Source organism: Perognathus longimembris, chromosome 17 (assembly GCF_023159225.1).
Source record: "Perognathus longimembris pacificus isolate PPM17 chromosome 17, ASM2315922v1, whole genome shotgun sequence".
NCBI lineage: Eukaryota > Metazoa > Chordata > Mammalia > Rodentia > Heteromyidae > Perognathus > Perognathus longimembris.
Window position 1 is genome coordinate 39874634 of NC_063177.1, and position 21464 is coordinate 39896097.

At 48.6% G+C, this 21464-nt stretch overlaps 2 protein-coding genes across 3 annotated transcripts; one reads left to right on the plus strand and one right to left on the minus strand.

Annotated features, from left to right (window-relative positions):
• The first annotated feature begins 1859 nt into the window (after positions 1–1859).
• On the plus strand, positions 1860–20930 carry Ifi35 (interferon induced protein 35). 2 transcript variants are annotated; one of them, XM_048367045.1, is made up of 8 exons: positions 1860–2158; positions 8604–8702; positions 11003–11150; positions 11230–11336; positions 11840–12026; positions 12108–12214; positions 12407–12618; positions 20908–20930. In XM_048367045.1, the coding sequence occupies exons 1-7, from the start codon at positions 2138–2140 to the stop codon at positions 12596–12598; spliced, it is 861 nt and encodes a 286-aa protein (XP_048223002.1). In that variant the 5' UTR covers positions 1860–2137; the 3' UTR covers positions 12599–12618; positions 20908–20930. The 2 variants fall into 2 exon arrangements, with proteins under 2 accessions (XP_048223002.1, XP_048223001.1); XM_048367044.1 differs by lacking the exon at positions 20908–20930 and having other exon boundaries at positions 12407–12687.
• Positions 12829–20150, minus strand: Vat1 (vesicle amine transport 1). Its single transcript, XM_048367030.1, has 6 exons — positions 19692–20150; positions 16544–16751; positions 15986–16156; positions 15799–15888; positions 14571–14812; positions 12829–14418 (listed from the first exon to the last, which is right to left on the minus strand). Exons 1-6 carry the CDS (start codon positions 20097–20099, stop codon positions 14335–14337), a joined length of 1203 nt encoding a protein of 400 aa, XP_048222987.1. The 5' UTR covers positions 20100–20150; the 3' UTR covers positions 12829–14334.
• Positions 20931–21464: the final 534 nt, after the last annotated feature.

Below are 21464 nucleotides of genomic sequence, written 5' to 3' on the forward strand. Positions count from 1 at the left end.
AACCCTGGGTTCAATTCCCCAGCACCACATATATAGAAAATGGCCAGAAGAGGCGCTGTGGCTCAAGTGTGGCAGAGTGCTAGCCTTGAGCAAAAAGAAGCCTGGGACAGTGGTCAGGCCCTGAGTCCAAGGCCCAGGACTGGCAAAAAAAAAAAAAAATCTTATTTTCTTGCCTGGGCTGACTAAACCATAATCCTCAAATCTCAGCTTCCCAAGTAGCCAGGATGATAGGCTTGAGCCGCCAGTGCCTGGTATAAATTGATGGAGTTAGAGGCAGATGATGAAGGCTGATCCCAGAGAGACTGTCTGGACAAGACTCAGCCTCTGGGTGGTATCATTTCAATGGTACAGGAATGATATTAAGCCCCATCGATCTGGCATTTTCTCCTAAGTGGGGCAGAAATATTCAAATTTTTTTCTTACTATAAAAGTGATACACATATGGGTTACAAGTTAGGTAAATCAGATAAAGTACATTTCTTGCCAGGCTCTGGTGGCACTGATGACCTATAATCCTACCTACTCAGGAGGCCAAGATCTGAGGATTGCAATTGAAACCCAGCCCAGGCAAAGTCCATGAGACTCCATTGAACTCCAGGAAACCAGAAGTAGTGCTGTAGCTAAAAGTGCTGGCACTAGCCTTGAGCAAAAGAGCTCAGGGATGGGGCCTAGGCCAAGTTCAAACCCCAGGTCCAGCAAGGGAGAAAAAAAACTTTTTGTGTATTTGGGCCCACCTGCTGGTGGTTAATTTGAGATTATAGTCCCCATGGACTTTCTGCCCAGGCTGGCTTTGAATCGCAATCCTCATATCTCAGCCTCTGAGTAGCTAGAATTACCGGCATCAGCCATTGACACCCAGCAAGAGTACATTTCTTTTTAGACAGTGTCACCCCTTCCCTTGCTCTCTGTTTTTCCCTCCAATTCCCACCCACAAGTTGTATAGTTCACTTGCAATAGTGTCTAGGGAGTACCACTGCTGCATTTGTACTTTGTCCCTCCATTTGCATTGGGTATCTTAAGATAGTGCTCCCACTTTCCTCAGTCACTGACTAGAATTGAGCCCAGGCCTAAGTTAAGTACATTAGCTAGTCTGGGGACATTTCTATTTATAATATTTAGCAAATTTATAAATCTTCGTTTTCACCTGAAAAATCAACCAATTTCATGGGGTCTGTGTAGTGTTGGGTGATCAACTAAGGACCTAGGTAAAAACCTACATGGGATGTCAGAAGCTGAACGATGTTGGGCATAGTGCATAACTCAGATGCTGTGAACTATGGAGCTTCATCTGTCCTGGCTGAATTTCTTAGTTGAAAAGTTATTTTAGCAATGTGTACTTGTAATAAACATCCATCTGGACTTGAGGGAAATAACCTGTATTAACAGCGAATTCTATCTCGGTTTATGCTAAAATTGACTGCCTGGAAATAGTGAGCAGGGCCCAGCATTTACTCTGCAGTGGCATTTCCTCGGGCCTCATGCTGGGTAGTTTACTTTTTGTTCCAGTCCTGGGGTTTGAACTCAGGGCCTGGGTGCTGTCCCTGAGCTTTTGCTCAAGACTAGCACTCTACCACTTAAGCCACAGCTCCACTTCTGGCTGTTTTTGGTAGTTTATTGGAGATGGGAGTCTTTGGATCTTTCTTGCCTGGGCTGGCTTTGATCCACAATCCTCAGATTGAGATCTTCAGATCTCAGCCTCCTTAGTAACTAGCACTATAGGTATGAGTCACCGGGAACCTGGCTTTTTACATACTAAAGCTGGAACTCTTGGGGCCTGATGTTTACTAGGCAAGCATTCTATCACTTGAACTATGCCCCCAGCCTTTTGGGGTTTTTTAGTTTTGTTTTTGAGGTAGAGTCTAAGTTTTCCCCATCCTTGAACTGTATCCTCCCCAAGCACTAACCACACAGCTGGGTTTAGACTGGACTTTGAAGAACAGAAAGGCTCCTCCCAGGAGGGGGTGGGAGGAGGAAGGGGCGTGCCAGCGTATTTCACTGAAATGAAAGTGGAAGCAGAGAGCCTGCTTACCGGACCTTCAGCCTTCTGAAGTTTCTCCCTGGAGTTTAGTGGTGGAGGACTCTTCTACTTTGTGCCCTACTCTGAAGCCTCAGCTCTTGCCGAGTGGATCCCAGATTCATGTCAGTGGCCCTGAATGACGTAAGTGAGGAAGAGGTTTTCAGGGATGGGAGGAAGGAGCTCCCCTCTTGGCTGGTAACTTGCCATCTCAGACCTGTGAAGGGCTGGGACAGCTGCCTGGCTGGGATTATCTCACCCCTGCAGCAATTCATAAATTTCCTCTGTAGTTTTTTGACAAGGAATCAGTGCTTTACATTGGATAATGAAAGGTCTGTAGCCCAAATAGTTCTTTTGATGAGCAATATCCTGTCCCCTAGGGTCTGTTCCTACCAAATACCCTCCTCCACCCTCTATATTTTGTATTTCCATATCAGCAACCTTTGGCCCTCTCCAAGATCACGAAGAAGTGCTACCCCTCTGAGAGCTCTAACTTTCCCTCTTACTCCATACCCCTCTGTTGGTACTATACCAAGCTCTCATTGTGAGGACTAGTTGCCATTGAACCTATCTATTCAACACCCTTGGTGTCTAGTGCCCCCATCTAGTTACCTTGGGTGACTAGCAGAGACTGGAATTCAGTAGATAATAACCACTGGTGGGGGGGGAGGGGTGGATGTCTGGTGGCTCAAGCCTGTAATCCTAGCTACTCAGGAGGCTGAGATCTGAGGATTGGGATTAGAAGCCAGCCCAGACAGGAAGTCTTACCTCCAATAAACGACTCAGAAAAAAACTGGAAGTGGCCCTGTAGCTCAAGTGGTAGAGTATGGTAGAGCTCTAGCTTTGAGCAAAAAGAGGCTCAGGGACAACACTCAGGCCCCAGGATTGGCCAAAAAAAAAAAAATGATAAAAAAAAGAATCTTGCACTCTGTCCAGTTTTCTTTAGCCTTTCCCTTCCTGATACTACCTCCATTTATTGCAAATAAGATCTCTCCTGTGAAAATTTTTTTATTTGCCCCTGGAGTATAATAAGACAGTGCACTGTCTTCACAGCCAACCTGCCCGGTTTTAAATCCTACTTCATTCAAGTTGTATCACCTTAGGCAAATCATTAGCCTTTCTAAAGTTTATACTCTATCAGGGCATGGTGACACAGACCTATAATGCCAGAACTCCAGAGGTAGAGGTACAATAAGAATGATACTGAACTTCCTCACAAGAAAAAATTACATAATAGAAATCATGCTATAAGATTTGGGGCTGGGAATATGGCCTAGTGGTAGAGTGCTTGCCTTGCATACATGAAACCCTGGGTTCGATTCCTCAGCACCACATATATAGAAAAGGCCAGAAGTGGCGCTGTGGCTCAAGTGATAGAGTGCTGGCCTTGAGCAAAAAGAAGCAGGGACAGTGCTCAGGCCCTGAGTTCAAGCTCCAGGGCTGGCAAAAAAAAAAAAGAGTTTGGCTAGGCACAGATAACTCACACCTGTAACCATTAGCTACTCAGGAAGCTGAGATCTGAGGATTGAGGTTCAGAGCCAGCCTGGGCAGGAAAGTCCATGAGACTCTTCTCTCCAATTAACTACTAGTAAACTGGAAGTGTACTGTGGCTCAAAATGGTAGAGCACTAGCCTTGAGCTCAGGGACAGGCCCCAGGCCCAGAGTTCAAGCGCCATGACCAGAAAAAACAAACAAACATATATATATATATATATATATATATATTTTAGGAATTATACTAGATAAACCATAAATGTCATAAAAATTTAGCTTACTGCCTTGCTCACTGCACATTCTGAGTATTCAATATTATTACTAGGCTAAGGCGTAGCTCACTTTTAGAGTACTTATCCAGCAAGTGTGATACCATAGGTTCCATCCCAAGCTCCACCCAAAACAAAAAAAAAAAAGTATTATTGCCAAGTGCTGGTGGCTCAAGCTTGTAATCCTAGCTACTCAGGATGATGAGATCTGAGGATCAAGGTTCAAAGCCAGAAGTCTGTAAGACTCTTATCTCCAATTAACTGCCCAAACTAGAAATAGAGATGTGGCTCAAAGTGGTAGAACACTAGTCTTGAGCAAAAGGTATCAGGGACAGGGCTAGGAATGTGGCTTAGTGGTACAGTGCTTATCTACCATGTATGAAGCCCTGGGTTCAATTCCTCAGTACCACATAAACAAATTTGCTTTAAAAGATGTCAGAGATCATATGGTCTAATATCGACATTACATCTAAAGCCCTAGGCAAACTTTCTTGGGTGTGGCCACGTGGCTACTGTATATGTTCTTGATACATTGTATATTGTATATATGTCTACCTGACCTAGAGAAGAGATAGAAAAACAGGACGTAAGATATCACAAAAAATGTACATACTGCCCTACTATGTAACTACCCTTTTTGCACAACACCTTGTCAAAAAATTTGTGTTCAATTAATAAATAAATATTGTTTTAAAAAAAGATGTCAGAGATGGTGCTCAGGAACTATGGAGCAGCATAGTTTAGAATGCAATGCACTGTATATGTTTACTGTCCTGTTGGAATAGCTACCTGCCGTTATAGTGTGTATCACTTTCACACCATTGTAAAGTCAAAAAAACCACAGGTTGGACTTTGTAATTTGGTGACCATCTCTACATAAACTTAGATCATTTCCTTGTGATAAGTATGACTTTTTCAATTGCAAAATCCAAATGCCCACTAAACCTCTGTGGTCTTTTTTTCTTCTCTTTATTTTGGGCCAATCCTGGGGTGTGAACTCAAGGACTGGGTGCTGCTATTCCTGAGCTTTTCTTGCTTGAGTCAAAGCTCCACTTATGGCTGTTTTTTGTTTTGTTTTGTTTTGTTTTGTTTTTTGGTTTTGGTTTTGGGGTTTTTTTGGTAATTAATTAGAGATAAGAGCCTCATGGACTTTCCTGTCTGGGTTGACTTGAGACCTTGATCCTTAGAACTCAGCCTCCTGAGTAGCTAGGATTATAGACATGAGCCACTGGTGCCTGGCTTCTTTTTCTTTTTCCAACATGATACTAAGGATAGAACCAGGGACTTGAAAATGCTAGGCACATTCTCTACGACTGAGCTACAACCCCCAGTCCAGCCTGTGCTTTTGTGATGCTTGAATGGGTCGGACTGTGCCTGGCACATAGTAGATCTTCAGTAGCCCTGACATATTTCCTCTGCTGCTTTTTATTTAATTTGTTGATCACGAGGCTTGAACTCTGAGCCTAGGCGCTGTCACTGAGCTCTTTAACGCAAGGCTAGCGCTCTACCACTGCAGCCACAGCACCACTTCTGGTTTTCTGGTGGTTAATTGAAGATAAGAGTCTCATAGACTTTCCTGCCCATGCTGGCTTTGAACTCGATCCTCAGATCTCAGCCTCCTGAGTAGCTAGGCATGAGCCACCGGTGCCAGCTTGTTGCTGCTTTATAAAAGACTCTGGGATCCTTGCTGATTACAAATGGTTGCTCCCACCTGTATTCCTAGCTACTCAGGAGGCTGAGATCTGAGGATCAAGGTTTGAAGCCAGCCTGAGCAGGAAAGTCTGTGAGACTCTTATCTCCAATTAAACACCAGAAAACTGGAAATGGCATTGTTACTCAAGGTGGCAGAGTACTAACTGTGAGCTGAAAAAGCTCAGGGACAGCACCTCGGCCATAAATTCAAGCCCCACAACCAACTTCAAAAATAAATAGATAGACAGATAGATAGATAAATAAAACTCAATTAGATTTCTTCAGTGTCCTCTGAAACATCCTCCCTCCCATCCTGTCATTCATCCATTTTATTCATTCAGTCAATACATATTTACTGACCAACTGTTTTGGGTCAGGGATTCAGAAGTTACCAGGACAGAGTCCAGTCTTGCCAAATAAAATCACACTTTCCTGAGCTGACCTTATCAGACTTCCTAGTCATTGTGAGTGCTGCCAGCCAATGTCTGCACCGTCTCACAAACAAAGGTGCATTTATCCAAGTCTCTGGTATCATTTTCTGCCCATGTTTTTGTACTTCCTCTGAACACACTCCAAATCACACCAGCCTGAAAGGTTGCTTGGGACACATAAAAAATGACTGTCAAGGGCTGGGAATGTGGCCTAGTGGCAAGAGTGCTTGTCTTATATACATGAAGCCCTGGGTTCGAATCCTCAGCACCACATATATAGAAAAGGCCTGAAGTGGTGCTGTGGCTCAAGAGGCAGAATAGCTAGCCTTTGAGCAAAAAGAAGCCAGGGACAGTGCTCACGCCCCGAGTTCAAGCCCCAAGACTGGCAAAAACAAAACAAAAAAAGGTTAGAGAGTGTCTCTCTTGCCAGGTGCCAGTGGCCCACTACTATAATCCTAGCTACTTGGGAGACTAAGACCTAAGGATTAAGGTTGGAAGCCAGCCTTGGGAGAAAAATCCATGAGACTTGGGGGAGCCAATCCTGTTGGGGCTTGAACTCAAACTTGAACTTGAGCTTCTTTTGCTCAAGGCTAGAGCTCTGCCACTTGAGCCACAGCGCCACTTCCAGCTTTTTCTGTGTACTGAGGAATCAAACCAAGGGCTTCATGCATGCTAGGCAAGCACTCTACTGCTAAGCCATATTCCCAGCCCCACAAGACTTTTATCTCCAATTAGCCAGCAAAAAGACAGAAGTGGAAGTGTGGCTTATGGGGTAGAATATCAGCTGCACTTAGTAAAACCTTAAGATCAGGCCTTAATATTGGCACACAAAGAAAAGACAGTATCACATAGGATTATCATGAATAATACAATTGATTTAAAAGGCTTAGGTTGGTGCTTGATATATCATACTTATTTAATAAATATCAACAGGCTGGTAGCTTAGTAATAGAGCAGATACTTAGCATACCCAAGGATTAGGGTTCAATCCTCAGCCCTCTCCTCCTCTAACGAAAAGTTAGCAGGAATGGTGTGGTGGTACATGCCTGTAATGCCAGCTATTCAGCAAATGGAGCCAGGACTCCTAGTGTTCCCAGCCTGGAAAAAGTTTTTCAAAAATAAAATATAAGCTGGGTGCTGGTGGCTTATGAGCTATAATCCTAGCTACTCAGGAAGCTAAGATCTGAGGATTGTGGTTCAAAGCCAGCCTGGGTAGGAAAGTCCATGAGACTCTTATCTTCAATTAACAACCAGAAAACCAGAAGTGGTGCTGTGGCTCAAGTGGTAGAGCCCTAACCTTGAGATGAAGAGCTCAGGGACAGTGCCCATGCCCAGAATTCAAGCCAACAAAAACCATAAATAAATCAATAAAATAAAATATAAAACAAAGGAAGGATAGCTCAAATGGTAGAGTAATAAAATATAAAACAAGGGGAAAATAACTCAAATGGTACAGCATGTGTAGTATGCTTGAGGCCCTGGGTTCTATCCTCAGTACCAAAAGAAGAAAGAAAGAAAAAAAGAGCAGGGCTGGGAATGTGGCTTAGTGGTAGAGTGCTTGTCTAGCATGCATGAAGCCCTGGCTTCGATTCCTCAGCACCACATATATAAGAAAAGCCAGAAGTGGCGCTGTGGCTCAAGTGGTAGGGTGCTAGCTAGCCTTGAGCTCAGAGAAGCTCAGGGACAGTGCCCAAGTACTGAGTTCAAGCCCCAGGGCTGGCAAAAAAACAAAACAACAGGGCTGGGGATATAGCCTAGTGGCAAGAGTGCCTGCCTCGGATACACGAGGCCCTAGGTTCAATTCCCCAGCACCACATATACAGAAAACGGCCAGAAGCGGCGCTGTGGCTCAAGTGGCAGAGTGCTAGCCTTGAGTGGGAAGAAGCCAGGGACAGTGCTCAGGCCCTGAGTCCAAGGCCCAGGACTGGCCAAAAAAAAAAAAAAAAACAAGATCTGTCAAGAGTCCTTCCTTTATTTTTTAAAAATTTTTATTATCGGGGCTGGGAATATGGCCTAGTGGCAAGAGTGCTTGCTTTGTATACATGAAGCCCTGGGTTCGATTCCCCAGCACCACATATACAGAAAACTGCCAGAAGTGGCGCTGTGGCTCAAGTGGCCGAGTGCTAGCCTTGAGCAAAAAGAAGCCAAGGACAGTGCTCAGGCCCTGAGTCCAAGCCCCAGGACTGGCCAAAAAAAAATAAAAATAAATTTTTATTATCAAACTGATGTACAGAGAGGTTACAGTTTCATACGTTAGGCATTGGATACATTTCTTGTACTGTTTGTTACCTCGTCGCTCATTCCCCCCTCCCCCGAGTCCTTCCTTTAAACTCTCCATGTTCTTCATAGTCAGGAAGCTATACACTGTCTTGGTATTATTTGACATAGGCCTGAAGCTGACCCTTAAATTCTACAGTCCTGTGCCAAGCCCCAGAACTCCATAGCAGGAGCTGGATTAGTGTTTGAAACTCTAGGTATGCAGAAATAAACCAGCTATGGCTGCTGCAAGATTCCTGCCCTTCTGCCATCTGCTGAGACCAAACACTCCTTGGGTGGAATGAGCTGGAACCAACCAGGGAAAAGGGGTTGGTTGTCCTGAAACTGTCATCTGGGTTTCCCCAGTCCAGAACAGTCCTCTCTGCCCTGGACCCTTGCTCTCTGGAGAGGTAGGGAAGATCTTTTTGTTCTCTTCTGCTTCCATAGATCCTATGCACTCTGCAGGAGGAGCAGGCCAGACTAAAGATGAGGCTACAGGAGCTACAACTGCTGAAAGAGGAGCTCAGGGACTCCACCAAAGACAAGGTAAGGAATGTATCTGGTAAAGAAAGGAAGGAAGGAAGGAGCTGGGAGTCGGTGGCTCACGCCTTTAATCCTAGCTACTTTGGGGGTTGAGATCTGAGAATTGAGATTCAAAGTCATCACCAGCAGGAAAGTCTGTGAGACTCTCATCTCCAATTAACCACCAGACAACTGAAAGTAGCACTGTGGCTTAAGTGGTAGAGCACTAGCTTTGAGCTGAACAGCTCAGGGACAGCACCCAGGCCCAGAGTTCAAGTCCCATGAACGACAAAAATAAAAAAGAGGGCTGGGGATATAGCCTAGTGGCAAGAGTGCCTGCCTCGGATACACGAGGCCCTAGGTTCGATTCCCCAGCACCACATATACAGAAAACGGCCAGAAGCGGCGCTGTGGCTCAAGAGGCAGAGTGCTAGCCTTGAGCGGGAAGAAGCCAGGGACAGTGCTCAGGCCCTGAGTCCAAGGCCCAGGACTGGCCAAAAAAATAAAAAATAAAATAAAAAAATAAAAAAAAAAATAAAAAAGAAAGAAAGGAAAGAAAAAGAGAGAGAGAGAGAGAAGGAAGGGAGAGAGGAAGGAAGGAAAGAAAGAAAGAGAAAAGGCAAGAAAGAATGAAAAAAGAAAGAGAAAAGGCAAGAAAGAATGAAAAAAGAAAGCAAAAAAGAAAGAAAGAAAAAGAGAAAGAAGGAAGTAGGGAAGGTAGGGAGTTCTTATTTTACTCCTGACTCTGCCCTCCTTCCTTCCTTCTTTTCTTTTTGTGCCAGCACTGGGGTTTGAATTCAGAGTCTGAGTACTGTCCCTTAGCTTTTTCCAGTCAAGGCTAACACTCTACCACTGAGCCACAGCTCCACGTCTGGCTTTTTGCTGGTTAATTGGAGATAAGGGTCTCACAGAAGCTGGGCACCTATAATTCTAGCTACTCAGGAGGCTAAGATCTGGAGATCATGGGTCAAAACAATCCTGGGCAGAAAGCTCTGTGAGACTCTTATCTCTAAGTACTTAGAAAAAGCTAGAAGTGGCACTGTGGCTCAGGTTGTAGAGCTCTAGCCTTGAGCACAAAGAGGTTCAGGGTCAGCACCTAGACCTTGAGTTCAAGCCCCAAGACTAGCCTGAGGGCGGGGGGAGTCTCACAGGTTTTTCTGCTCAAACTGGCTTTGAACGTCCATCCTCAGATCTCAACCTTTTGAATAGCTAGGATTACAGGTGGGATCCATCAGCACTCTTCGGCCATTTACCATGTGATTTTCTTTCTTTTTTTTTTATGCTGGCAGTTGGGCTTGAATTCTTTATTTCTTTATTTTGTGCGGTCTTGGGACTTGAACTCAGGGCCTGGGTGCTGTCCCTGAAATACTTTTTCCCAAGGTTAACCCTCCACTAGTTGAGTCATAGTGCTACTTTCAGCTTTTTCTGAGTATTGGAGAGGAACATCTCACGGACTTTCCTGCCCAGGCTGGCTTCAAACAGCAATCCTCAGATCTCAGCCTCCTGAGTAGCTAGGATTACAGGCATGAGCCACCAGCACCTGGCTTAGGACCTACCTATTTTTTTTTTTTTTTTGTCAGTTGTGGGACTTGAACTCTGGGCCTGGGCACTGCCCCTGAGCTCTTCAGCTCAAGGCTAGTGCTCTACCACTTGAGCCACAGCACCACTTCCAGTTTTCTTTTTTTTTTTTTTTTGCCAGTCCTGGGCCTTGGACTCCGGGCCTGAGCACTGTCCCTGGCTTCTTTTTGCTCAAGGCTAGCACTCTGCCACTTGAGCTACAGCGCCACTTCTGGCCATTTTCTATATATGTGGTGCTGGGGAATCGAACCCAGGGCTTCATGTATACGGGGTAAGCACTCTTGCCACTAGGCCATATTTCCAGCCAGGACCTACCATTTTTGCTTAGTTTTTTTTTTTTTTTTTTTTTTTTTTTTTTTTTTTTCTGAAGCCTGGTATTCTACCACTTGAGCCACACCCCTAAGTAGCTAGGATTATAGGCATAAACCACACCCCTGAGTAGCTAGGATCACAGGCATGTGCCACCAGAGGTCCCCCGGCTTCTTTGTGTGATCTTGAGTGTGTTACTTAAACTCTGTGAACCTCAATTTTCTCATCTGTAGAGTTCCTTCTCGGGTGTGTGTAAAGATGAGCTAAGAGCTTGTAAAGCGCCCTATTTGGGCCTGACCTGCTTCTATCTAATTCTTTCAGTAGATGTAGTCATTATTGAGCACTGATCCAATAGAACGGGGAACATTTCCCATCTAGGAGGAGTGTGAACCCCTTCCTTTATAGTTTTCATAAGCCTATTTTCCCCTCACTTCCAGGTCCCATTCCCAGTGCCCGAAGTCCCCCTGGTATTCCGAGGACACACTAAGCAAGGCCGAGAAGTGCCTAAGTATTTGGTTTCCAACCTGCAGATGTGCTGCCCTCTGCCTGGAAGCTCTGCTCTGGTTACCTTTGATGACCCCAAAGGTGAGCCTGGGGGCAGAGGCAGCTTGGAGGGAGGCTGGGAGGCTTCTCAGTACTCACCCTGACTCCTCTTACTACCCAGTGGCCGAGCAGGTGCTTCGCAAAAAGGTACATAAGATTGACATGGAGGAGTGCCGACTGCTGGTACAGGTCCAGCCTTTAGAGCTGCCCAGAGTGACCACCATCCAGGTAACAGACAGGCAGGGTTCTGGGACATGCAAGAGATGTGACACATTTGGGCCTAGGGAGTGGGCTCCTGTCTCCCTCCTTTTTTTTTTTTGGTTGTTGGGCTTGAACTCAGGGCCTGGGTACTGTCCCTGAGAAGTTTGCTCAAGTGCTCTACCACTTTGAGCCACAGCTCCACTTCTGATTTTCTGGTGTTTAATTGGAGACAAGTCGGCTCAGGCTGGCTTTAAACCGCAATCCTCAGATCTCAGCCTCCTGAGTCACTAGGGTTACAAGCATGAGCCACCAGCATCTGGCTGGTCCCTGAGCTTCTTTTGCTCAGAGCTCCCACTTTACCACTTTAGCCAGAGCTCCACATCCAGCTTTCTGGCAGTTTACTGGAACTAAGAGTCTCATGGACTTTCCTGCCTGGGCTGGCTTTGAACTATGATCCTCAGATCTCAGCCTCCTGAGTAGCTTGGATTACAGTCATGAGCCACTGATACCCAGCTCTCGTCTCCCTTTAGGTGTCCAGCCAGACAGATAGACAGAGGGTGCTGGTCAGTGGAATTCCTTCAGGACTCGAGATGAATGAGGAGCAGCTGTTGGATAAGCTGGAGATCTTCTTTGGCAAGGCCGGGAACGGAGGTGGAGACGTGGAGACTAGGGAACTGTTGCAAGGAAGTGTCATGCTGAGTTTCACCAAGGAAGAAGGTAAGATCGGGGTTCAGGGTGCATGAGGCTGGAGGAGTAGAGGCCTTGATGTCCAAAGTCTCCCCTCTCTGTTTCCCACAGTGGCCCAGAACCTGTGCCAGATTGGTCAGTTCAGAATGTTATTGGGTGGACAGCAGGTCACTCTGAAAGTCTCTCCCTACATGAGTGGGAAGATCCAGAAGGCTGAGGTAAGTGGTTGGGCAGAGAAATGGGCCCTGTCAGAGAACCTGCCCAAGTAAAGCACAGAGCAAACCCCAAACTCCAAACCCCACTGGACCACCTAGACCCTCTCAGACTCCCATGGTGCACTGCTGACCTCTGTCCCTAGGTTCTGTATTCCCATGAGCCTTTGCCATCTCCTGGCTCTTTGTTTTTTCCAGATCAAATGTCAGCCAGTAGCCCGCTCTGTTCTGGTGGTCAACATTCCTGATGTCCTGGACAGCCAGGAGCTGCATGACATCCTGGAGATCCATTTCCAGAAGCCCACTCGGGGGGGCGGAGAGGTAGAAAACCTGACAGTGGTGCCTCCAGGACAGCACGGCCTGGCAGTCTTCACTTCTGAGTCCCCCTAAATTGTGTGTGTGAGTGTGTGTAAAAGATCTCATGTTCATCAGCAGGGGGTAAGAATTCCAAATTGCAAAACATGAATTGCATGGCATGATGGGTTGTTTTTTCCCTTCATTCATGAAAGGAGGGTGGATTTGGGCATGGAAGGGAGGCGGTGGGGGAGGGAAGAACCCTGACCTGCCATGAGCACTGGCCTTCCACAGGCTCACCCTCAGTTTCACTCTCAGAGGCATCATCCAGGACCAAGGGTTTGGCTTTTTATTGACACAAACACAAAGGCAGCTGTGGTAATGGGGTGGGGAACACAAAAGCAGAAATTGACTTCCCACATCGAGGCCTCATTTAGATGACATTTAGGAACAAGCTGAACCCCTCCCCTCCCCTCTCCCATAGGCAATGTCTGGAGCCATAAACCCTCCCTAATCCCAGCTCTGCAGAAGGGGTGGGGGCTACCCCTCACCCCCAGGAAGTCCCCACTTTGGTTCCAGCAGCGGCCCAGGTCCTAACTACTCCCCTACTCCACCTCCCCATGCATGTAAACAAAGTTCAAGGGTGAACTGAAAAAAGCTGCCTCTCTTCGCTGAGAAGGCAGGCAGGCCTCCCTTGAAGGCCAAGGGAATGTGCTTCAATGTTCACTTTGGTCCCAGAAGGAGACACTGCAGTGCCTCTCAGTGCTCTGGTTGGTAAAGCTTTCCCATCTCTTTCTCTGTCACTGACAAGAGACAGGACATGGCACAGACCACAGTGAAGGCTTTTGCCTCGACCCCACCCCTGGACGCCAGGGGCTGGCCTCCCCACGTGCTGGCACATACACAGATATTTGGCAGTGTTGTTTCACTGGGGAGCAGGAAAACCCCAGCTCCACCAGGACAAGGAAGGCACTGGGAAGGACAGGGTGGAGAAAGAGGCTAGAGAGAGGGACCCCCCCCCCAATACACCCACACACACATAAGCACAGGTTTTCCGACGCTAAGGCACTGAGAACAAAATCCAGAGACCTCAGTGAAGGGAAGGGGTGCTCAGTATCCTCCCAGAGTCGTGGCCTAAAGGAAGTCAGTTTGATTCCTGCCCTTGCTGTAGGAGGCAGCCTTGGTAAAGAACGGCAGAAAACCTAGAGGTGAAAAAAAAAATCCAATTGTGCTTAAGAAGTTGGGGACAGAAGACAAGGCTGAGCACTGATCAAGGCCAAGAGAGGAGTGATGGTCGGCCTGGGCTAAAGGGACACTGGGGAGAGACAGGTACAGGTACGTGCTGGACTTCACACAGAGAGCCCCATATCCTGAGCTGACATTTCAGTTCTTTGGGGGAGGTGATGGGGCAGGAGAGGAAGGGAAGATGAGGCAGAGAGGGAAGCACACACATACCATGGGGTGGGGGAAGGGAGGGACTGGCTAACCTTGGCACAAAAGCAGCACAGCAGGCCTGGGTGGGGGGGGTGGAGGGCGGGACCAGGAAGCAAGCAGCCTCCCTCTCACCCTCCCCATCCCCTTGGCAGGGCCTGGACATCCAAGTGGTCACTTCCCAACCTCTTCTGAGGGTGGGAAGGGGGAGGGGGAAGCCCTGACCTCGATCAGGGTAGGGAATTGGTCATCGGCACAGAGACCGTTGGTGGGGGCGGGGGGGGGGGGAAGGAAGGGCAGAGCGTTAAGATAGAGGATGAAATGTGACAGGCTGGTGGTCAACAGAATGGGGCTTCCCAACGTCTTCCTGGCCAGTCTCAAGAGCCCTTGGCCCCCTCATTCTAGTTCTCCTTCTCAGACCCAGGAACCAGGAGGACCTTGCCCACATTCTTCTTCTCCTGCATCTGTTTCATGGCATCAGCCACCTGTTGAGGAAGAGAAAACTGTTTCCAAAGCCATCTGGTCCCTATCCCATAAGCAGCCAGCCCAATTCTGTTGGTCCCTTCTTCCCCAGGAATCCCGAGCCCCAGGCTTTCACAAGTCCTATCCAGGCCCTTCCCATAACCACCACACTCACCTTCTCAAAGGGCCAGACGGAGTCAATGTGGGGTTTGATGTGGCCCTGGTTGTACAGCTCCAGGAGGCGCAAGATCACACTCCTGACTAGCTCCACCTCACCCTCCAGGTTGCCTAAGTTGAAGCCACACACGGCTCGGTTTGCCTGCAGTAACTGCAGAGCTGTCACACTGAATTGATTCCACCATGTGCGGGCCAGGGCCATCAGGTTCCGCTTGGGGCCAGTCACCAGGTTGGCCATTCCTGAGGGATAGGATAACTTAGCTGTGATCCAGATGTCTGCCTCATCCTTGTGGTCTGAATCCCTGCTTCCCTTGAAATTCTCCATATCAGTGCCAGGGAATGACCCCTAACCTCCTATTTACCAGATCCATACCAACTTTGTCTGAGTGAAACAAATATTTGCTGTAATTTTTTTTGTTTTTTTTAGTGCACAGGGGCTTGAACTCAGGGCCTCATACTTTCACCTGGCTTTTTCCACTCAAGGCGAGTGTGCTACCACTTGAGCCATACCTCCACTTCCGACTTTTTGCTGGCTAACTGGAGATAAGAATCTCTCAGATTTTTCTCCCAGTCTAACTAGCTTCACACCTAGACCCTCAAACTCTCAGCCTCCTAAATAACTTGGATGACAGATGTGAGCCACCAGCACCTGATGTGAAATAGGTTTTATTTATTTATTTATTTATTTATTTATTATTTTTTTGGCCAGTCCTGGGCCTTGGACTCAGGGCCTGAGCACTGTCCCTGGCTTCTTCCCGCTCAAGGCTAGCACTCTGCCACTTGAGCCACAGCGCCGCTTCTGGCCATTTTCTGTATATGTGGTGCTGGGGAATCGAACCTAGGGCCTCGTGTATCCGAGGCAGGCACTCTTGCCACTAGGCTATATCCCCAGCCCTGAAATAGGTTTTAAATGAAAATCCAGTTTGTCCAAGAAGCTAGTAAGTAGGAAGACAGACTGGTTGGTTTTACATGAGAAATTATCCCCAAAATAGTGGCACAGAGAGAACAAAAGGTTTACTATGACTCACATGAGAAGTTGTGAAACAGAATGAAAGCATAGTTGGCACTCAGAATACAGAAATCCAAATGTAATATCTGTAATTCTAGAACCCTGTCTGTGAAGTCTCCAGGTCTCTTCCCCTTCTTTATCTAGCCCCCACATCCCACCCACCAGACCTACCCTAGTGCCCCATAAATCCTTTTCTATCCCCAACCACTAAACTCACCATAGGTGACAACTTTGCCCATGGGTTTGAGGAGATTGTAGCCCTTGGCAGTGTCTGACCCACCCAGAGGGTCCATGACGATGTCCACTCCTGTTGGAAGACCCAGAAACAGCATGAGGATCCACAGATATGGAGACCCTCTCCCCTAACCTGTGGCATCCTACCCCCTCTCAAACCCTGACCCCACCTTTGGGGGAGATTTTCTTGATCTCATCCACATAGTCAGTGGTGTGATAATCGATCGGGTGTGTGACCCCATTCTCCTTCAACATTTCGTGCTTGCTGGCTGAGGCTGTTCCAAACACCGTCACATTCTCCACAGTGCGGCATAGCTGCCCAGCCGCCATTCCCACACCACCTATTGCAAGACACCGAAAAAAGAGGGATGTGGAGTCACATGGCCACTGTTCTCCACTTTACCCTCCCAAGGGCCCAGTCAGTACATCATCTGCATAGTGTTTTGGCTTATTTGGGGGCCCATGTCCAAAGTTATGACTGAGAATTAGGGGAAAGTGACTAGATAGGAGAAGGTATGGGCTGAGGGCACATTGCTAAGGAGACCAAGCTGGACCTGGTGTCTGGATGTTACCACGGCAACTATACTGCAGAGGCCTCTGGGCACCACAGGCCAAGGCAGCCTCATGTTGCCATGACGACAAGCCAGACAGGCTACAGGAAGGGGCCTGGAAGGAAATCAGGGTAGGGCAAGGGGGGAGGGGAAGGTAAAGGAGAAGGGATCTGTCACCTGCAGCCATGTGGACCAAGACACTGTGGCCAGGCCTTAGATTGCCGAAGTCAAAAAGGACCATGTAGGCTGTGACATAATTGACCAGCAAGGCAGCAGCTTCTTCAAAGGTCATGGCCTCAGGCATCAGAAAGGTGTTTGCTGATGGTACAGTCACTTCCTCCTGCCACATTCCTAACCGGATCAACACCATCACCCGGTCCCCTACCTTTATGAATGGAAGATAGAGTACCATTCAGTGACTCATTCAACCACACGACATTTACTGATCTTTGTTTTGTACCAGGCTTCTCCTTTGAGATGAAATAGCAGAAGAAGCAGCAGTAGTGGTCATGATACTAATAGGAGAATAATATCATCAAAAACTTACTTTTACCAATGCGATAGACATACATACATACATACGTGGATATGTTGTATACATACTCCAAGGGCTTTATATTTAAGTGCACAATTCTTACATCAGCTTTGAGGTAGATAACTATCCTTATCTCTCTTTTATGGATCACACACTCCATTATTACACAAGAGTCTTGAATGCAAGAAGCTTATAGTTAGGCAGCATGAGTATTGTTATTGGCACTAAATTGTGTGTGAGTGTGAGAGAGAGTGTGTGTGTGTTCTGGTGCCTGGGTGCTGTCCCTGAGCCATTCTGCTCAAGGCTCTGGCTCTACCACTTGAGCCACAGCTCCACTTCTGTTTGTTGGTGTTTAATTGGAAATAATAAAGAGTCTCATGGACTTTCCTGCCCGGGCTGGCTTCAAACCATGATCCTTAATTCTCAGCCCCCTGATTAGCTAGGATTACAGGGTGCCTGGGCAAACTGTTTTGATTACTAAAATGGCCTCTTCCGTTTACTGACAGTGTGACTTTGGGCAAATAAAATTATTTAATCACTTTTCTTATCTATGTAGTGGAGGAATTAGAAGCATTAGATGGGGGAAAAAACATACCCACTCAGTAGCTTTTAGCTCTATGTCCAGCATATAGGAAGTATTCTGTAATGTTAGCTAATAATAACAATAATAACATCAAGAAGGGGAAGTCACACAATCAAATAACTGAAGGGAGAGGACAGCATGTGGTAAGGGACATGCCACAGCACAGATAACTGCCTCTGAGCACTTGGGACTGGGTGTGGCTACCTCAGTCAGAGCTGTATTTTGAGCCAGCACTGGGGGCTCAGAAAACACCTTTACCCAGAAGTAGTATAGGAGGGATGATGCATAAGGAGAGACATTTCAGCAGCAGGAAAAGGCATTTTCCCCCATTCTTAGCCATTTGCCTGAGAGCCTCTTGCAGGAAGGAAAGGGGGTGAAGATTATAGAATACCTCCAGCTTAGCAGCTGAGGTCAAAGGGAAGGTCACGGAGGAGTCTCAGTGAGTAGGAAGTCTTCTGGCTCTCTGAAGAGCAAGCCTGGGAAAGGAGGTGTGGGTGTGGTTCTCAGACAATCTCAATCTGTTGTAGTTACTGTCAAGGAATGACAGGTGTCTATAGATTCAGAAAGCCCTGTTAGAAGGATAAAGTCTTGCACCCAAGGACTCAGGTCTCACAAACGCACAACCAATCCAGGAGTGCTAGAACTGTGTCGTAGCCAGTGAGGTAATGGCTAGTCTCAGATGTAGCCCAGAATATCTCACTTCATCTGGCTCATGCCTAACTCTCAGTTTATCACTAGTCAAGGCCATGACCCCTCCCCAGCCCAGACACCAGAGGGAGGACGAGTCCTCCCAAAGACTCCAGGCTCTTACATCAGGTTCTTGCCTTGGTCAGGATATCCTGTATTTACCAGGCGGAAAGTGTGGGGAGGAAAGGGCAGCTGAGTGGCCTTTAACAGTAACGGGAACAGCAAGTCTTTCCTTCTCCCTCCCAAAAATTCTTCTTAGCACCTTCCCAAGAGTGAGTATTATTTAGAAGTCAGACCAAGGGTGGGGCCAGAGTTGAATTTGTGGAGCAGTCCTTTCAGGAGGAGCCATTTGCACAGTACAATACATCGAACAAATCCAGCTCCTGTGCTGGCAAGGCCAGGTAGCATTCGAGGCGCAATTCTGGAAGGATCCAGCTTTGAAAAGAAAAACCCTGAACACAGATGGTGTAGAGTTTTCCCTGTGTCTCTCTCTCAAAAAAAAAAAAAAGTTGGTCATTTGGAAGTCTCCTGATTCTGGGGCTGTGGCCAAGATTAATGATAAATGAGAAGGAGAAACAGACCTGTAGAGCTGGGTCAACCTGCTCACAGGTGCCACACCTCCTCGGTCCAAATGGGCCTCGCTAGGGTTTCTGAAGTTGGGGGGGGGGGGTGGTGGTTCCTCTGTAAGGATGGCAGAAAAGGCTCTGCCCGGAAGTGGAATTCAGGCCTGGGTCCTAGCCTGTCTGCTGAGTCACAGAAAATACTATAGTCACCCAAGAGACAAAGATAAAGATCCGGAGACCCCATCCTGCCTCCCATCCACCCCTAAAAAAAAAACAAAAAACACACAAAACACGCTCAGCTTCAAGCAGATGGCAGTGGGACAGAGAGCAAATCTCCTTCTCCTCCATGATGGGCGTGCCCCCTCTTTGGCCCTGCTCGGGAGCGGGGAGCGGCCGCCTCAACACCCTCACAGACCACGGGGCTGCATGTGACTAGGGCTCTGGCACGGCCACGGCGCCCCCGCCCAATCTCGGATTAACACAGCTCCTCCAAGCTCCCTCGGGGAAAGGGAGATCGACGCTCACCATCACGGCAGGGTCACAAGACCACAACTGTCCCGGGAGTGTTTGGTGGCTTCGGGGGGCACAGGTGTGGTTTCACTGGGGTGGGTACGGGAGAGGGGGGGCGCGCTGCGGGCAGGTTATTGTGCGCATGCGCCTGGGCGCCTTATTGTTTTCCCCCACCCACCCTACCCCACGACTGCTTTGGGGCGTTGGCCACGACGAAAGGTTGGGGAAAGGGCAGTAAGTCTGTCCCCGTCCCTCCCGCAAATAAATCTCGTTCTCCAGGAGCCTCAAAATAAGTTCCTTTCCCAAGCTATCCATGCCTGTCCACCCCAGTCCACGCCAGCTTTCCCCCTCCCCACTGCCACACCCCCGGCGCCCGCCTACTCCGGCCCCACCGCCGGAGCGGCCCGAGCAGCCCTTCCCGGGTTTGCCCAACCCTGGCCCGCTTACCTTACGGTCGCTCACTCCCTCGCCCACGGCGATCACCACGCCCGCGCCCTCCATGCCCGGGGTGAAGGGCAGCGGCGGCAGCCGGTCGTAGACCCCCTGTCGAGCCATGAGGTCGGCGAAGTTGAGTCCACAGGCCCGGATGCGCAGCGTTAGCTGGCCGGGGCCCGGGGCCGGGGTCGCGGCGGGCCGGCTCTGCAGCTTCACCTTGTCGTAGCCGCCGAAGCCGGTGAGTACCAGGCAGCGCAGCGGCGGCGGAGAGGCGGCCGCCGCCCCTTCGGAGGCTGCGCTGGGCTGGGGATCGGTCGGTGCCTCGGCTTTGGGGGGCTCCGCAGGGGCATCTTCCCCGGCCCCTGCCTCGGCCACCGCCACCACAGTGGCCGTCTCCGCTGCTTCTTTCTCGGCGGACATGGCTGGACTCCCGACGTGCGCGCACAGCTGGACGGAGAGTGCACAGCTGGGGAGGGCGGGGCGCGCCCGGGCAGAGCGGCGGCCGCGGGCTCCAGCGGGAGGGGCGGGGCGCTGGGCCGGGGGCGGGGCTTCGCGCTTGGACTTAAAGGGCCAGGGACGCTGCTCGAGAGAGCTCTACCCGAGCGCGGAAAAGCCGCCGCGGCGGCCATGCGCGGGGACGTGCGGAGATTGCGATTCGATTTGTTCATTCATAAGGAGCCTTACGCAAGTTTAAAACGCCTGAGGGACAATCTCAAGATATGACTTTATGTCGTATGCCAGAAGCCAGACACCTGTGGCACCCAGAATCCCACGAGGTTGTGCCGCAGAGGCTGATTCTACCTATTGTTATCCTGGCAGGAATTAGACTTCATGCGATCATGCAGTGGCAAACTAGAACTGCGGGGACTGAGCCTTAGAGACTTTGTCTTTGCCGGGCTCCGTGGCTCACGTCTATAGTCCTAACCATGCAAGAGGCTGGGTCTGAGGATTGCGATTCAAAGCCAGCTAGCAAAGTCCACCAGACTCTTATCGCTTAATTAACTACCAAAAAAAAAAAAAAACCGGAAGTGGGGCTGTGGCTCTAGTGATAAAGCGCTGGCCTTTAGCAAAAAAGCTCAGGGACAGCGCTCAGGTCCTGAGATCCAGCCCCAGGACCAGCGCACAAAAAGAAAGGACTGTCTTTAAGGACTATCTCCCAACCTTAAGTTACCTGGTTCCATATTTGTAAATTGAAGTAATTTTTTTTAAATTATCTATTTAATCGTTTTTGGTGTGTGTGTGTGTGTGTGTGTGTGTGTGTTTCAGTACTTGGATTTGAGCCCTGAGCTTTTTTGCTCAAGACTGGCGCTCTATCACTTGAGCCATGATTCCCCTTCTGGCTTTTTGGTGATTAATCGGAGGTAAGAGTCTCTCGGGCTTCCCCAACCCAAACCACAACCGAGAGTCTCTCAGACTTTCTCAGATCAACCCTCGATCCTCAGATCTCAGCCTCCGCGTAGCTAGGTTTCCGGACGCGAGCCACCAGCTCCCAGCAAGGAAGCTCTTTTAAAAAGCAAAAGATGCCAGCCATGACAGTGCACAATAGTGGTCGTTCTGGGTCCAGCCGGAATTGACTTTCTGGAGTTGGCACTCCCTCCCACAGTTAGTTCTAGCTTCCTCTTCTTCCCTTTCTCCTTTCTCCCCGAGCATCCACCAGAGGACGCAGCTTCCCCCAAAACTTTCCACTCAACACTTGACCGGAGGAGCTCAGTTGAGGTTGGCTTGCTTGCTAATCCAGGCCCCGCCGTTAAGTCACCACTGCCCCTAGCCGGGCCACTCGTCGCC

Excerpts from the sequence above, each read along its gene's own strand:
- Vat1 (XM_048367030.1), bottom strand. The coding sequence starts at position 20,099 with ATGTCCGCCGAGAAAGAAGCAGCGGAGACGGCCACTGTGGTGGCGGTG. Across the intron at positions 16,157-16,543 it reads CTTGGTCCACATGGCTGCAG|GTGGTGTGGGAATGGCGGCT; the intron begins GTGACAGATCCC and ends GTCTTGCAATAG. Across the intron at positions 14,813-15,798 it reads GGGCAAAGTTGTCACCTATG|GAATGGCCAACCTGGTGACT; the intron begins GTGAGTTTAGTG and ends CCTATCCCTCAG.
- Ifi35 (XM_048367045.1), top strand. The coding sequence starts at position 2,138 with ATGTCAGTGGCCCTGAATGAC. Across the intron at positions 8,703-11,002 it reads GGGACTCCACCAAAGACAAG|GTCCCATTCCCAGTGCCCGA; the intron begins GTAAGGAATGTA and ends CCTCACTTCCAG. Across the intron at positions 12,215-12,406 it reads GGAAGATCCAGAAGGCTGAG|ATCAAATGTCAGCCAGTAGC; the intron begins GTAAGTGGTTGG and ends TGTTTTTTCCAG.